General features: G+C 46.4%; 1 protein-coding gene across 3 annotated transcripts in view; it reads right to left on the reverse strand.

The window, feature by feature from the left end:
* Nucleotides 1-15591, reverse strand: part of Ldlrad3 (low density lipoprotein receptor class A domain containing 3) — a 234620-nt gene that overhangs the window by 114278 nt on the left and 104751 nt on the right. For all 3 annotated transcript variants that reach the window (XM_029474720.1, XM_021156251.2, XM_029474721.1), the window contains exon 3: nucleotides 2699-2824. In XM_029474720.1, coding sequence (XP_029330580.1) covers nucleotides 2699-2824 — 126 coding nt within the window. The remainder of the gene's footprint in view (nucleotides 1-2698; nucleotides 2825-15591) is intronic.

The following is a 15591-nucleotide window of genomic DNA, read 5'->3' on the forward strand; positions in this document are numbered from 1 at the left end:
TCATGGATGCCCACACTGCACATGTGTGCACCTGTGTTTACCTGCCCTCATCATGGATGGCCACACTGCACATGTGTGCACCTGTCTTCATCATGTATCCCCCACACTGCACATGTGTGCACCTGTCCTCATCAAGGATCCCCACACTGCACATGTGTGAACCTGTCTTCATCATGGATGCCCACACTGCACATGTGTGCATCTGTCCTCATCAAGGATGGCCATGGACACCAGAAAGGATGAGAATGAACTCAGCCCACTGGGAGGTACACAGTCCAACTTCAAGCAGCACAGCCCAGAACCAATAACTAGGGAAATGCCTATCAGGTCATTTGTCTATGGAGGCAAACATGCAAGTATTCTGTCCAGAATTTACTTAAGATGCTTGTGTCAGACAAAACAAACAAAATGCCAGAACAGAAACTAAAATTAGTTGTCATAGAGAAAGACAGGAAAATCTCAACCCATATGGGAAAAGACAACAACCAGATGGATACTAACATAAAGAAACACAGGTATGGGAACCGTGAGACAAAAATGGGGCACATCACTTACACTCTAACAGGGGATCACAGACATACTGGAAACACAGCGCTTGCACTCAACAGGGGGTCACAGACATACTGGAAAAAAAGGGAAAAATAGTCTAAGCAAAACAAACAGGAGACAAAAAAAGAGAAAATTGTAGAAATAAAAATTATAATAATACTTTAAAACAAAGCAAAGCACAGCAGTTGGCGTGTGTGAAAAACAGATTAGCAGTGACAAAGGAAGAAGAACCAGCAGGCTGAAGACAGATTAATAGGAAGCATGCCCTCTGGACAACAAGGAGCGAAATGACTGAGCCTCTGAGACTGGCGTGACAGAGGCTAGAAACCTGACGCTCCTGTCACCCGAATCTCAGAAGGAAAGAGGGCAGCACAGGAAGACATTTGAAAACATGATAGCTGAAAATGTAGGAAGCAGGGCAACAATCAAAACTTAGACTCAGAAAACACTAAAGAGGATTAAAAACATACTACCTGCAGATGCCCAAAACCAAGATCTAAAAGCTGAGAACTAAGCACAAAATGCTCTTAAGAGTAGCCAGAGGGAAGAGATGCAGGATCTACAGGGGAACAAATCAAGTGACTGGCTTTCCCTGTGGAAACTAGAAAAGCTGGACGGAAGTGGCACATTTAAAGTGCTCAGAGGAAAAAGGACTGTCATCCCAAATACCACATGCCATAAAAATCCTTTAGGAATGGGGGTGAAACACAGACATACTTAGCTGAGGGAAAACTGAGAGCATGTGTCATCTGCATGCCTGCGTTTAACAGCATCTCTGATGCTGCAGAAAGTTCAGCGGTTACAAGCATATACTGCTCTCGCATAGAACCTGAGTTTGGGTCCCAATACCCACGACAGGCAGCTCACAGACACCTGTAACTCCTATTCCAGATTTGATTACTTCTTCTGGCCTCCATGGGCATCTGAGTAAACACACATACAGAGAGAGACAGACAGACTGACTCTCTATCTCTCTCCCCCCCTCCCTCTCTCTCTCCCCACCTCCCTCTCTCTCCCTCTCTCTCTCACACACACACTCTTTAAAATAAAATTTCTAAGAAAGCATCACAGAAAGAAGTTCTTCAGACAAAAGGAGAATGATACCAGAGGTTTGTGAGAAAAAGAACAGAGGGAAGAGTCGCTGCAGCCATGGCGCTCTGAGTAAAAACATTGTATCTTCTTCTCTGGAACCTTTTAGAGTTGATCATTTCAAACAAAAATCAAATGCTGTCTTCTGGGAGTGTCAATAACTGAAGAGTGGCAGTTATTTGTAAGAGAAGGAGACCCACAGAACCAGGTTCCTGTATTCTAATTGGCATGAGGTAATAATGATTCAAGTCCAGAAAGACCCACTGGTAGCTGAAGACTCTAGTCTGACCTGTCAGTCACTGCAAAGCTCCGCCCCAAATTCTCACCCAGGAGTTTTCCCTGATGATTATTACCTAGGTCCAATGAACAACAATGTTTCAAAATGGAGATGTATACCTAACTTTATAATTTCTTTGTGTATAAGTGTTTTGCCCACATATATGTACATGGCCACATGAGAGCACGGTGCCTTTGAAGTTTAGAGGTGTATGTCACAACCCTTGAGCCTGGAGTTAGGAATGGCTGTGAGATATTGTGTGGATATGGGAAACTGAACCTTGGTCCTCTGCAAGAGCAGCAAGTGAGACTGGAGTTAGGAATGGCTGTGAGATATTGTGTGGATATGGGAAACTGAACCTTGGTCCTCTGCAAGAGCAGCAAGTTCTCTTCACTGCTGAGCCATCTTTCCAATTCTCATAGAATATAATGAACAAAACAAAGTTTTTAAGCATTTAAAGAAGGGAAGCAAGCAAGAGTAAAAATATGAGTGTTGAGACAGTCAATCAGACGAGGTATAAAGGAGCTATGTGGCCCTGGAGAAGCTAACGTTCCTCTCTAACTCTTGCTCGTCATCTGTTCAGTGGGGACAGCTCACCTGCACCCACAGAGGGACTGTCCGGGCTGATTAGATGCAGTGGACTTACTGTGGCCCCCCACAAACAATATCTGAGAATTAACAGTCACACCCAGAAGTGCTAAAGATGATACAACAGCAGGGGGTGCCCTAGCATTTGGCTGTACTGAAAGGAGAACGAAGAGATGGCTGCGTCCCCAGACTTACTGCAGTTCTCCTCGTCGCTGCCGTCGGGACAGTCCTCAAATCCATTGCAGCGGAAGCGGCCGATGATACAGTGGATGCCACTGGCGCAGGGGAAGAAGGTCGGGCCACATTTCGATTTTGCTTTGGCTACAGGTGGAAAAGAAACACAGAGGGCCATCAGGGGATGAAGTTCTCAGGCCACAGCCTCCTCACCCCACTCATTCTGAATGTATGAGTGAGTCCTTGCAGGCTCGGCATGAAGTTCCCACAGAACCGTAACCACCATCACTCCACAAATGCCCAGCCAGCGTGGACACCTACATACAGCATTGTCTAGGAAGGGAGTTGCCAAGCATGCTGCTTCAAAAGTCCTTAAAGGGACCTGAGAGATGGCTCCGTCAGTAAAATGCATGCCACACAAGCAAGGGGACCTGTGTTTGACCTCCAGAAACTATGCAAAGATATGAAGTGTGGAGGCATGACCTGCAATGCCAGCACTGGAGAAGAACAGATGGGTGGGTCCCTGGGGCTCAGTGGCCAGGCACCCTAACCTACTTGCTGAGACCCAGATCCCAGAAAAAGACCCTGTCTCAAAAACAAGGTAGATGGCTCCTGAAGAGTTTGACCTCTGACCTCCACACTCTAGTAAGTGTACATGATACGCACACACACATAAACATCACATCACATCACATCACATACAAAGTCCTTGGAGAGGCTAGGACAGGCTAAACACTGCAAGTCCAAAACAGGGGAACAGGTAGGTGAATGGGTGAGCGGATGGATGGTACCTATGGAGCTGGATGGTGGGTACGGTGCTTGCTTCTTTAGAAGCTGAAGAGCTGGTCAAAATGCATCCACGGCATATCAGAGCAACTGCTGTTGGCATTTAGTGAGTCCTTGCCACACTAGGCAGGGTGCCAAGTACTTCGCACAGATTTTCTCATTTAATCTACCCAGCAGCCACTCGCTGGGATAGCATGCAGGAAAGCTAACGTGACACTCTCAAGACTGCCTCTTCCAGAAGACCTGCTTGCAAGGTCATATCTGGCTTGGCTGGAGTTTGGGACTGTGGTTTTTTGAGAGGGTAGGGACACCCTACCTCTAACAGATCTTATACAAATTCTTCAGTTTAGTTTGTGCTAACATTAGTGTTTCCTTTGAGTCTGGAGTCTAGGAACGTACAAGGCAAATAGTGGTTGTGATCATTAATAGTGATTGTCAACTTAACAGGATCTAGCATTGCCTAGAAGACAGGCCTCTGGACATGTCTTGTGACGGAGCATCTAGGTTAGGTGGGAAATACCCCCTAACTGCAGGACAAATACAAGCAAGAAGAAGGTGAGCAGTGAAAATCATCTTTGCTTGCCAGCCACAGATGCAATGCGATCAACTATCTCAGGAGCAGCACCTTCAACTGTGAACCAAACAAGGCCTTCCTTTAGTTGCTGTTGTCAGGGCTTTATATCACAGCAACGAAAAGGTAACTAAGACAGAGACGGTGGGCAGGTGATCAGCCCTGGACAGAACCTGGGTGCTGAGTCTGAAATGAGCTTGCCCGGAGGGCAGCTCTTCACCACGCTGCTGAAATCCAGATGAACTGAATGCGTCTGGTAAAAGTGCTCTAAGAGAGACCTCTGAGGAGCCAAAGCTTGGGCCTCCTCGGGATAGCACTGCCACCATCTTTTGCCTATATTCAATTTGCATTGCACCCTTTTGATGTAATAAACCATGGCCCTAAAAATGACCTTATGCAGAGAGAAATGATGACCCTGGGAGAGTCTTGCAGAGTCCTGATGGAGTGGGGTATGATGGGTATGGCTTCGATCCCCATTTCAAGGATATGCTTTGAGGATAAAGAGACTCACTTAAGTTCACACAGCTAGGGAATCTAGTACTGAGGGGAGGCCCAGGCATGTGGACTCCAGAAGCCATGACCTCAATCAACCTAACGGCATGTCTCTCTGCCAAAGGCTGTCACTTCTTCCAACAGAAGCTAGACTCCTGCACTAAAGAAATTTATTTTGCACACCTGCTGTACAAACAGTTTGAACAGAAACAGTTGTAACTTGGACTTGATTTACGGTCCTGCTAAGCCCAGTAGCCCTGGGGGGTGATGCTCTTTCTAGCTAATGGTGCTGTCTGCTCTGGGTGTCGATTAGGAGACAGGAGATGAGATCTATGGCTAAGTGCAGGTAGCAGTCTCACTGAACATCTCTCCAGACTCCTGTCTGCGAGGCCGGAACTACATCCCTCCAAGAAGGAAAAGGCCATTTCTTTGAAACAGATAGACAATAAATTGCCTGCATGTTCCCACTGTCGGTATGATGCCAATTTAGGTGGCAGCGGACTCACAGTCAACAGGGTATAAGGCCTAGAGTGAGTCCAGTTTCAGCCCCGACTTTCTGTAATGGTGCTTGTGAGTTCTTCACAAAGCATAATCTCAAGAGAGTCCTGGGCTCAAACTCAGACTCCATTTCAATGATGTTAGACACATTTCTTTATATTGCTGAGCCTCAGTTTTGTCACCGGTACAACCTGCTTACCAGGAGTCTTATAAGATGGAGATGGTTGATGTAAAAGCTTGAGTAGAGACACTGACAATGCCTGCTTCTCTTATCACTGCAACAAAAGGCCCGACAGAAGCTACTGTGTGGCTGTTTCCTTTAGAGGGAGGAGCAAGCCTCAGAAGACTCAGACAACTAAGTATTGGAGAATCAAGGAGGTCACATGTTTACAAGACTTCTTAGTAATGTAGCTAAGTAAACACTTGCTATGAGAGAGGAGACTCCAGCAGAACTGCCTGGAAGTTATGCAAGGAGGTCTACGGATGTGAACTCTCACCCATGATGCAGTGGGCAAGGTTTTGATCACCCATATTAAGTAGCTACAGTGAACCCATTGGTCACAAAGCTAGGTTTGGGTGAAATCATCTTTGTTCTGTCACTAGTGCCCTAACTGCCTGGCATGAACAGACATTAGCTTATTCCCTCTTAGGAATAGTTACACAGCAGAGCCTGTGGCCAAACAGGGACCAGAAGAACCAAGGATTAAGCAAAGAGGAGCAGAGATGTGGTCCCTGTGATGGGTGATGTGATGTGCAACTGAGGCTGATTCATCTGAAATGACACCTGCTCAATGACCACAACTAAGGCAGCGGTGGCAGCAAGAAGGTAGTCTCCAGTCTCAGAGCAAGCAGCTCTTCATCTCGAAGAGTGGGTGCAAACCTGACCTGCATATTCAGAGTTCTCCTTATCTTTCCCCCCTTTCCAGAAGCCATTGTTATAGATGGATCAAGAGTCAGAGACATAGGTCTCTGGGAGACATGTAAGAACTACAGGGTACCAGGAAATGGTATGGTGACACCACTCTGTATGTCCAGAGCAGGTCTCACACATGGAAATACTGAAGCCCAAATAAGACACCACACCCGCCCAAAGTTAGAGAGCTCTTATTGGGTGAACTTGGGTCTTGAGCCTGACTCAGCTGCTTCCAAGTCTAGCCTCTTTCAGTTATGCTGTACTATGTCACAGGCGGCTGCCACAGGACCACATTTGGCTCAGGTCTCTTTCCAGCTTTCGGATACAACAGAGAACAAAAGAAAGAGATCCAGGAACAGAAAGCCCTTCTCCCACACACAAGTCAGAATGTTCCAGGCCTGGGATAGACAGCTCTGCACTAGACCACAAGCCTATGACTCTCAATCTGCCCAGAAAGCCCTTGGGGCTGCCTCCTCTTAGAAGATGATATAGGCCCATCACCTACAGCTGATGGCCCAGGTCTCTCCAGGTGGCCACCAAACACAATAGCTGGACTAAGAGCCCAGTGTGGTGACACATACCTGCAATGGCAGTACTGAGAAGGCAGAGGCAGGAGGACAGCAAGTTTGAAGCCAGCCCAAGTGACACGGTGAGGCCCTGCCTCAGTCACCATTCAGTTAGGCCAGAACAGCCATGAACTCAGACAAGCAGACCTACCACACTGCTCAAGTGGTGGCTACGACTCCATCCCAAGCTGTAGTCATTTACGGTACACCTCCTTTGCCTCTGTGCTCGCTGCCCTCCAACTCCTGCTCCAGGATCCTGCTAGTACAAAGCCAAGACAGGCCAAAGATCCAGAAGCAGGAGCCATAGCTCCTCTGCCATGCTCCCATCTTTGCTTGTAAACATCAGAATGGGCTCACTGTGTGACATTTCAACCGCGGAGAAGCGTATAAAGGAGAATGTGAACTTCATCACTGATCACCACCACACAGGGAAGATGTGATGATATGTGCATGCTTGGTCCATGGAGTGGCACTATTAGAGGGTATGCCCTTGTTGGAATAGGGTTGTCACTGTGCACATGGGCTTTAAGACCCCATCCTAGTTGCCTGGAAGCCAGTATTCTGCTAGCTGCCTTCAGATGAAGATGTTGAACTTTCAGTTCCTCCTGCACCATGCTTGCCTGGATGCAGCCACATTCCTGCCTTGATGGTAATGGACTGAACCTCTGAACCTTTAAGCCAGCTTCAATTAAATGTTGGTCATGGTGTCTGTTCACAGCAGTAAAATCCAAACTAAGACAAAAGGGTGATCTGGATATTTAGTAAATATGATTTCCTATCAGCTACCCTTCTCGCTGCTGTGGCCAAAAATCTGGCAAGAGCAACTTGAGGGTGGAAGGACTCACCCTGGCTCACAGTTTCAGGAGACTTTCAGTCCATCAGGAAGGGAAGGCAGGGTAGTAGGTGTGGTTCAGTTCACATTGCTGCGAGTATGAGGTGGTGTCACGACAGCCAACCAGAAAGTAAAAGCAGGACCAGGTTAGAAACCCCCATCTGTGCCAGACAGGTCCCAAAGCACCCCCAAATATTACTGCTAGCTGAGGACCAGGTGTTCAAACCCATGAGCCCAGAGAGGACATGGCACATTCAAATCATAACAGCAGCAAGAACAATCATGTGTAAGTGGGTCAGTAGGTCAAATCCTGATAACATAGCAAGTCTGGAGTGAAGTCTGGTATTCAACATTACTCTGTAGCTCCTAGGAAATGCTGCTACAGCAACCACAACACTGTGAGTAACAGAATGCCACACACTGTCTTGTCCACTGCCCAGAAAATGTGCCCAGTGTGTGAGATATTGAGTAAGCACTGATGGAATTAACAAGTGGGCCCCGGTGGGCAATTGTATGGAAATGCACACAAAACACATGCTGCCTGGAAACCAACTTCGGACCCTTAACATATTGTCAGTCATTACTGATTCACAGCCTGGAATTGTGAGCGTTTGTGTTTCAGGGGTGGGGGGGGGGGAAACACCTATATACTTGCCTGAGTGCATGTGGAAGCCAGAGGTTAATCGCAGGTATCTTCCTCAATCACTCTCCAACTACCTTTGAAGGCAGCGTCTCTCACTGAACTGGGAGCTTGCTGACTGAGTAGGACTAGCTGGCCAGTGATCTCTAGGGATTGTCTTGTGTTTGGATCCCTAGTCTCCAGTGCCAGTATTTCAGGTGTAAAAGCACTGTTGCCCATTTCTTCTTGCTGGTGGAAATCACACTCAGGTCCTCATGCTTGCACAGTAAGCACTTTACTGAAGGAGCAATCAGCCCAGCCACCCCAGCATTCTGAATGGCTGAGTACGACTTCACTGCGTGTGCGTGTGTGTGTGTGTGTGACCCATAAGTCAGAGGGTCGGTTACCGACAGACACTTGTGGTGCTTTAAGTAACAATACACGCCCAGATGGATACAGTCATTCCTGCCTGTAAAATATCTCACTGATATACAGCTGCTGAGTCCAAAGCTATGCACACTGTAGATTCTGGTGTCCCTTAGCTCATCTACTGGTGTCCTCTGGCTATAAGGAAAGACTGCTGCCTGAGACAGACAGAGGAAGCCACAGCTCTGCACTTATGTTAGGCTAGTCCCTAACTGTTGGACCACTCAACTATCCTCTGCCCATCTCTGTCTCCTTCCATTCCAACCTCGGAACGTTTCATTACCCTGCAGAGGAGGGGACATCCGCCCGGGTCAAGGGAGCCAACTATGCCTCTTTATCTTCCTAGGTTTGCACTTGGTATAGGACACCAGTTTTAGCTAGAATGGGTTTCCTGCTCTGCACAGATCTCCTGCAGATGCAGAGTCTCTGTCTCTAGGCTGCACACTTCCCTCTGTCTCAGAGGGCTGCTGGGTGCAGGTGCTGTCTCCTGGGGCTATCCACTCTCCAGTGTCTTTGCAGAAGCCCTACCTCCCCGTGTAGCTTTGCAAAGAGTGAGTGGGCAGGCTGCAGGCAGCAGACTCACCAGGGGCTGGGACTCCCCTCATGGTGCTTATTTCCATTAATAGCAGCCAAACATTTCGGTGAACACATAAATGGGCACAACCTTGCTAGAGTTGGGAAATGGTTAGAATCTGTCCCTCCCCAGGGTTCCTGAGCTGTGCTGGATCTCTAGGTTGAAGTGCGCTGTTTTCAGATGAGTCCTTTGGGGGGGGGGGAACTATGATTAATAAAGCCATCAGATCAGGGATGCCCTGACTAAATACTGGCTGCATTACTAAGAGATGAAGAGAGCAGTAGCACATACACAGACCTTCCCTGGCTTTTACCATGTGATATCCTGGGCTATCTCAGGGTTCTGCCAGCAAGAAAGTTATCATCATGTATGCCTCCTCTAGAACCAGAAACATTCCAAAGTAAACATCTTTTCTTCATAAAGAGCCTCTGGTATTTTATTACAGTACCACAAAACAGACTGATACAATCCTACTTTTCCAGATTCTATTTATGTCACGCACAGAGCAGGTGACCTTATCATTCCTTTCTTCCTGGAATTATCATCACACAATTAGATGCTATTCCCAAAATCACAGCCATGAAAACAGTGAGGAGATAACCCTGACATTATTGCTCCAAATCAAGTCTAACACTGACTTCCTAGATGTGAGTAACTGTGAGCACCAAGCAAACTAGAGACTACTTTGTGAGCGTTCCTCATTTCAACAAGGAGCAAAATCATTTTTCCCTTGGACACAAAAGCTGTAGGCTCATATACAACTGGTTATTGTTCTAGCAAAAAGGCCCTGTTGAGTTTGAAAATCTTTATTAGTTTTACCTATTTGAAAGAATTTATACTCTACCTGTGCAATATACAAAATAGACTTAAAGGAGAAAAATCTGCCACACTGTTGGCAAATAACAAAATGTCTCTGAGCCTCCTGCTATGGATCAGGCAGAGGCATCTGGTAAATAGTGAAGAAGGCTCTGGGAGGTGAAGACAGAGGTGGATGAGGCTCTTCCTGCAATTCAAAAAGCGTCCTCAAGAGGGAGCTCATCTCAACTCCATGGAGGCTAATGCCTTAAGACTTCCAGGTATGCATGGGCTGTGATACTCCAAATGTAGCCAAGATGGAAACCCGTGCAACAGTCACAGTCTGCATCTTTACCTACTCATCTATGCATTCCACTCACATTAAGGCAGAGACTGCTCTACAGTGGTTCGGATGGGGACCCACAAGAGACAGACAGGACATGTCTGGAGGTCTAGTGCTTGTAGAACTGAGAAATGAAGACTATTCCAAGGAAATGCAAGCGTGTGTACCAGGGCCTGCAGGTAGGAACAGTGTGGAAACGGAAGAGAACTGTGAATGTCACAGGACTGTGCCATTTCTAGCAGTGAATGGACTTGCTATCTTTAGCTAAAAAAGTATCTTAGGACATGCAAGATGGCTCAGTGGGCAAAGGCACTTGCCATGAAAGTCTAATGACCCAAGTTTGCAGCCCTGGAATCCACAAAGAGAAGAGAGAACAGAACAGACTCCTGAAAGTCATCTTCTGACAGTCAATGCACATGCGTGCATTCTCTCTCTCTCTCTCTCTCTCACACACACACACACACATAGAACACACTTGTAATGAATAAAATAAAAATACATTTCCCTTAAGAAAAGTACTGCAAACCAGTTATAATTCAGTTCATTGTTAATGTTATCGAATGACTGCTACACAAAAGTATAAATTAGAAAGAAACTGAATTACAACATCCAGGCAATTTAAATCACTGTGAACACCTCCTGAGATGAACGCACGCATTCAGCCATCACTAGCTGAAGCTCTGAGGAAAGCAAGGGGTCTGAATTTATCTCCAGATTGGGTTCCTCGCCTACTCTTTCTAAAACGTCAAACTGTGGTTCCTTTTCAAAGTCAAAATTACATCCTGGTTGGTAGACAAGACAGCAAAGAAAGAAACACAAGAACAGCCTGCCTGGGCTCTGTCAGAAGACTGGGGGCGTGGTGAGGGGCCTCTCCACTGAGGTCTCAAAAAGCAAGACAAACAGCCCAGAAACTCAGGTCCACACTGATCCTGGATTCCTGTGCAAATCATTATTGTCTGCTTGTCACAACGGCTCAGCTCCACATGAAGGCTGCAGGGGACTCAAGTTCTATTGATCAGTCGTGGCCATGTATTACTCGTCCCTAAAATAACATATTGGCTATTTGAGATGTGAGAGAAAGGCCAGCAGAAGCAAGCTAACTGAAATAGAAATATGGAAAGAAAATACAATATGAAATAGCTTTGCCAGAAGATGCTCTAACAGGAATAAAAATCTCCCAAACATCTCCTCTTTTAAGTCTCAGATATGCAGTTCTCAGCCCAGAGTCATTGCCCAGGATGTAAGAAGGGATCAGGGTTCACAAGGAGTTCATAAGGTCACAAGGGATTCCAACTATATGGCAGAATCACGGAAACCCAGACAAGGCATTTACTCTCCCCTACATAACCCCATGTCCCCAACTGTATAAGAGGGGACAGGGACACTACTGGCCTCACCAGTCTGAACAGAGATTCTGGTCTTCAGACACCTGATGCCTGGGGCAGACTCATGCTCCCTGACCTGACTGGTTCTGCAGTTTGCTTACCCTGACAGAGGTGAGGAGCGACCAGTGTCATCCTTCCCCAGCTTGTGGCTCTGTGCTTTGCCTTACTCAACACCCACCCCCCCCCTCTCTCTCTCTCTCTCCCTCCCTTCCTCTTTCTTGAACTCAGAGCATGGTAGGCAAGCAAAGTACTCTACCAGTGAGTTATATCCCTACAATTTTTGGGTTGGTCAGTCAATCTTTCTTTCTGTCTGTCTGTCTGTCTGTCTATCTATCTATCTATCTATCTGACTATCTGACTATCTATCTATCTGACTATCTAGCTGGTTTTTCAAGACAGGGTAGCTTTGGTTGTCCTGGTACTCGCTCTGAAGACCAAGCTGGCCTTAAACTCACACAGATCCACCTGCCTCTACCTCCCGAGCGCTGGATTAAAGACGTGCATCACCACACCCAGCTGTTTTTAATTTTCTTGAGACAAGGTCTCATTAAATTGCCCAGGCTGATCTTGGAACTTGTAATCTTCCTGCCTCAGCCTCCCAAGCAGCAGAATTATGAGTCTGTCCCATCAAGGCTGGTTATCATTCTGTCTTTATGTCACACAAAGGACAAGTGTGGATGTTGCAAGGAAAATAAAGCATGTGGCTTTGGTCGTTAGTCAGAGCAGGGATGTAAGGATGGTATAAGGAAGGTATAAGCCTGCCCAAGCTCAAACCTCATTGGCTGGCTGATGGAAGATGCACTACTTACCTCACCTTCTGAAGCAAGATCAGACATTATCAACTCACTGGACTACTGAGGGGACTGAATGAGAGAATTGGTAACTTCCTAAACTCTCTCTGGAGGACAGTAAAAGCTATAATTGCTATACTGTACAGTAGCTATAATAAAATACAATATTTCATATAGTATTATTCAACAATATTTACTATTATTCATAGTTTTTTTTTAAAAATCACTTAATTTTTTAAAGGGCTGACCAGTAGCAGACACTCAATCAATATGCGAGGAATACAAAGGAGCTGAAAAGAGTGTGGCTCAGCCTGGGGAAGCCTTACAAAGTAGAGCTGCTTCAGCTGGGTGTGAACGACCGACCGACCGGGCGTGTGTCCACAGGGTGGAGGGGGAAGGGCACTCAGGGCAAGAGGAACGGTATGGACAAAGCCTCCCAGTCATGCCAGGTTACAGAGGTCTGGGAGAAATGAAGGCAGCAGGAAAACGGAGTTGGTATAATGAGGCGAGGCTGAGACAGTAGGTAGACACACACTCAGCCCAAGAGCCAGAGGAAATCTTTACTAAGATAAGCAAGGTGCCATATTTGTTTCTTATGAAGAGATTCCATGGATGCAGACGCATAGTAGGAGGTCACATAAGTTGGAATACTCCTGTACCATCAGAGGCCTCTGAATAGTCCGAAGAAAGACACGCCTGTAAGATGCTGGGAACCTTTCATGGGACAAGCTCTTTAAACTATAAAGGATTCAAAGTGCATGGCACTGCCTTTCAAAAGGGGTCCCATCACCAAGAATGACAAGGGGAAGAGGCAAAACAATGAGACCAAGCTGGGATTAGAAAAGCCACTAACCAGAAGGGGTTTCTGGCTATTACTCTGGCAATTGAAAACATGGATGCGCGCACGCGTGTGTGTTTGTGTGTGTGTGTGTGTGTGTGTGTGCGCGCGCACGCGCGCGCGCAATGAAGATTGCAGCTGCTGGAAGCAAGAAACTAAGACATTTCCAGCCTAGGCTTCTGAATCTTGAAAGGTAGAAATGGCCTTAAAAGATAATTAACACAGGCACGGGTAGATTGGATAACTCAGCCCTTCCACACCTTCTCTGTTCAGCATAAACCTTGTAGATGTGGGCCTGGATCCCTGGTTCCGGGAACAGATGGGTGCACAGCACCGAACAATGCCCTCCTTAAGGGGGAACCACCCCAGGTACATTGTCTCAGTGGAAGGCGGCTTCCTAAAGCAAGGCACACAGAAGTGGAAAAGGAAACTGGCTAAGGAGGCTTGTGAGAATCAGTTTTCACAGCTGAATACACTAAAGAGAATCCATTCTGGATCATTTTCTCTCTCCCTAGATGGGGGTTTGGATGTGTGGTATATGGTGTGTGTGTGTGTGTGTGTGTGTGTGTGTATTTGTGTGGGGTGTGGGGTGTAAGTGTGATATGTGTGTGTGTGTGTGTGTGTGTATTTGTGTGGGGTGTGGGGTGTAAGTGTTATATGTGTGTGTGTGTTGTGTCTCTGTGTGTTCTTTACCATGAGACGACTTTATATTTCAGAACTCCCACCCTCTCCTGTTACCATGGCCCCCACCAGAGCTAAGGCTTCCCACCCCCCCGAAAAAAGCACTGATTTCTTTGTCTTCAAACCTGGAAAGATGTATTAATGATCTTTGATATGGGCTGGTCAGATATAGGTGGAAAAACTCTTTGAGGCTTTTCTCTGTTCAGCAGAACCTATCCTGACAGTTGGTCTGAGTTCCTGAGATGGGAGAGACATGTAAACACACATGTGCAAATCACAGAACAGTTTTCTCCTTAAAGGGGAAAGGAAGCTTTGGGGAATGAGCTCCCTGGAGTTTTACCTAGCTCTCTCAACACAATTCATGGAGGCAGTAGGACCTGGGAGTCAAGAGTTGGTCCTGGCAATTGTTGCTGCAATGCTTGCTGGAAGCACAAAGAATAGCCATTGTGGTACCTTCAGTAACTGGGAACTCCACCAGGCGCCAGGCAACAAGCACCTCCTACTGCTCTGAGGAACCAGCAAGGGAAAGAACTCTTTCAGGGAAATAGGTCTTCAAAGTATCACAAATGTAGTTATGGGAAAGTTTCATTGGGGCTTCTAAGGTGGTTTGGATGAGAACAACCGCCATACTTGGTTCCAGTTAGGGGAACTTTTGGGAAGGATTAGGAGGTGTGGCCTTGTAAGAGGAAGTGTGTCACAAGGAGTCAGCTTTGAGGTTTCAAAAGCCTAAGCCAAGCTCAGTTTTTCCTCTCTCTCTCTGCAGTTTGTAGATCAGATGTGAGTTCTCATTAATACTTCAGCATCATGCCTTCCAGCCTGCTGTGGGGATGCCATGCTTCCCACCACAATGATGTGGACCAAGCTCTGAGACTGTATGTAAGCCCCCAATTAAATGCTTCTTTCTGCAAGTTGCCTTGGTCATGGTGTCTCTTCACAGCAATGAAACAATGAAACAGAATCCAAGTTTCTATAGTGTCTTTAACAAATCAGTGAGGCCTCAGATAATCTGACTGTGATCCTATCAGTGTCTGGGGATGACCATTAAAGACAGCGGTCCTGAGCCTGAACTTTAATAGAGCAGTGATTCTTGGTCCTGGCTGCACATCTGAAAACCTGGGAAGGTTAAAGAGCAATACAAACCTGCATGGTTGTGCACACCTTTAATCACAGCGCTCAGGAGGCAGAAGCTGGTAGATCTCTGTGTGTTCATGGCCAGACTGATCTTCATAATGAGTTCTAGGCCAGCCAGGGCTACATTGTGAGACCCTATCTCAAAACAAGCAAACAAGATTAGCAGAACAAAGCCAAAGCTACCTGAAATCTATAGAACTGAAGTGCTAACACCAGATAATGGAAGATTAGTAATAATAATAAAAAAATTACTCCTAGGGACAAAGTAAGACTTTTAGATATACAAATTTATATGCCCTAAAATAAGAGCCCTAAAATACATAGGGCAGATTAACAGAGATAACGGGACACACCAACACTTTCAATGACAGATACAATAAGCTAAAGATCAGTAATTAAATGGAAGTCATTAGCAGCACCATATATTAAAAAAAAAAAAAGGCCAGGGCTGAGATGTAGCTTAGTTGGCAATCTAGTATGCAAAGCCCCAAGTTCAATTCCCAGGACTTCATAAGCCAGGTGTGGTGTTTGTGGTCACAGCATGAAAACCTTTCTCATCTCCATAGAGAACTCAAGTAGATCCTGGGCTACATAAGACCTTGTCTCAACAGAGAGAAGGGAGAAGGAGGAAGAGGAGGAGGAAGAGGAGGAGGAGGAAGAGGAGGAAGAAGAA

This window comes from Mus caroli, chromosome 2 (genome assembly GCF_900094665.2).
Source record: "Mus caroli chromosome 2, CAROLI_EIJ_v1.1, whole genome shotgun sequence".
Classification (NCBI taxonomy): Eukaryota; Metazoa; Chordata; class Mammalia; order Rodentia; family Muridae; genus Mus; species Mus caroli.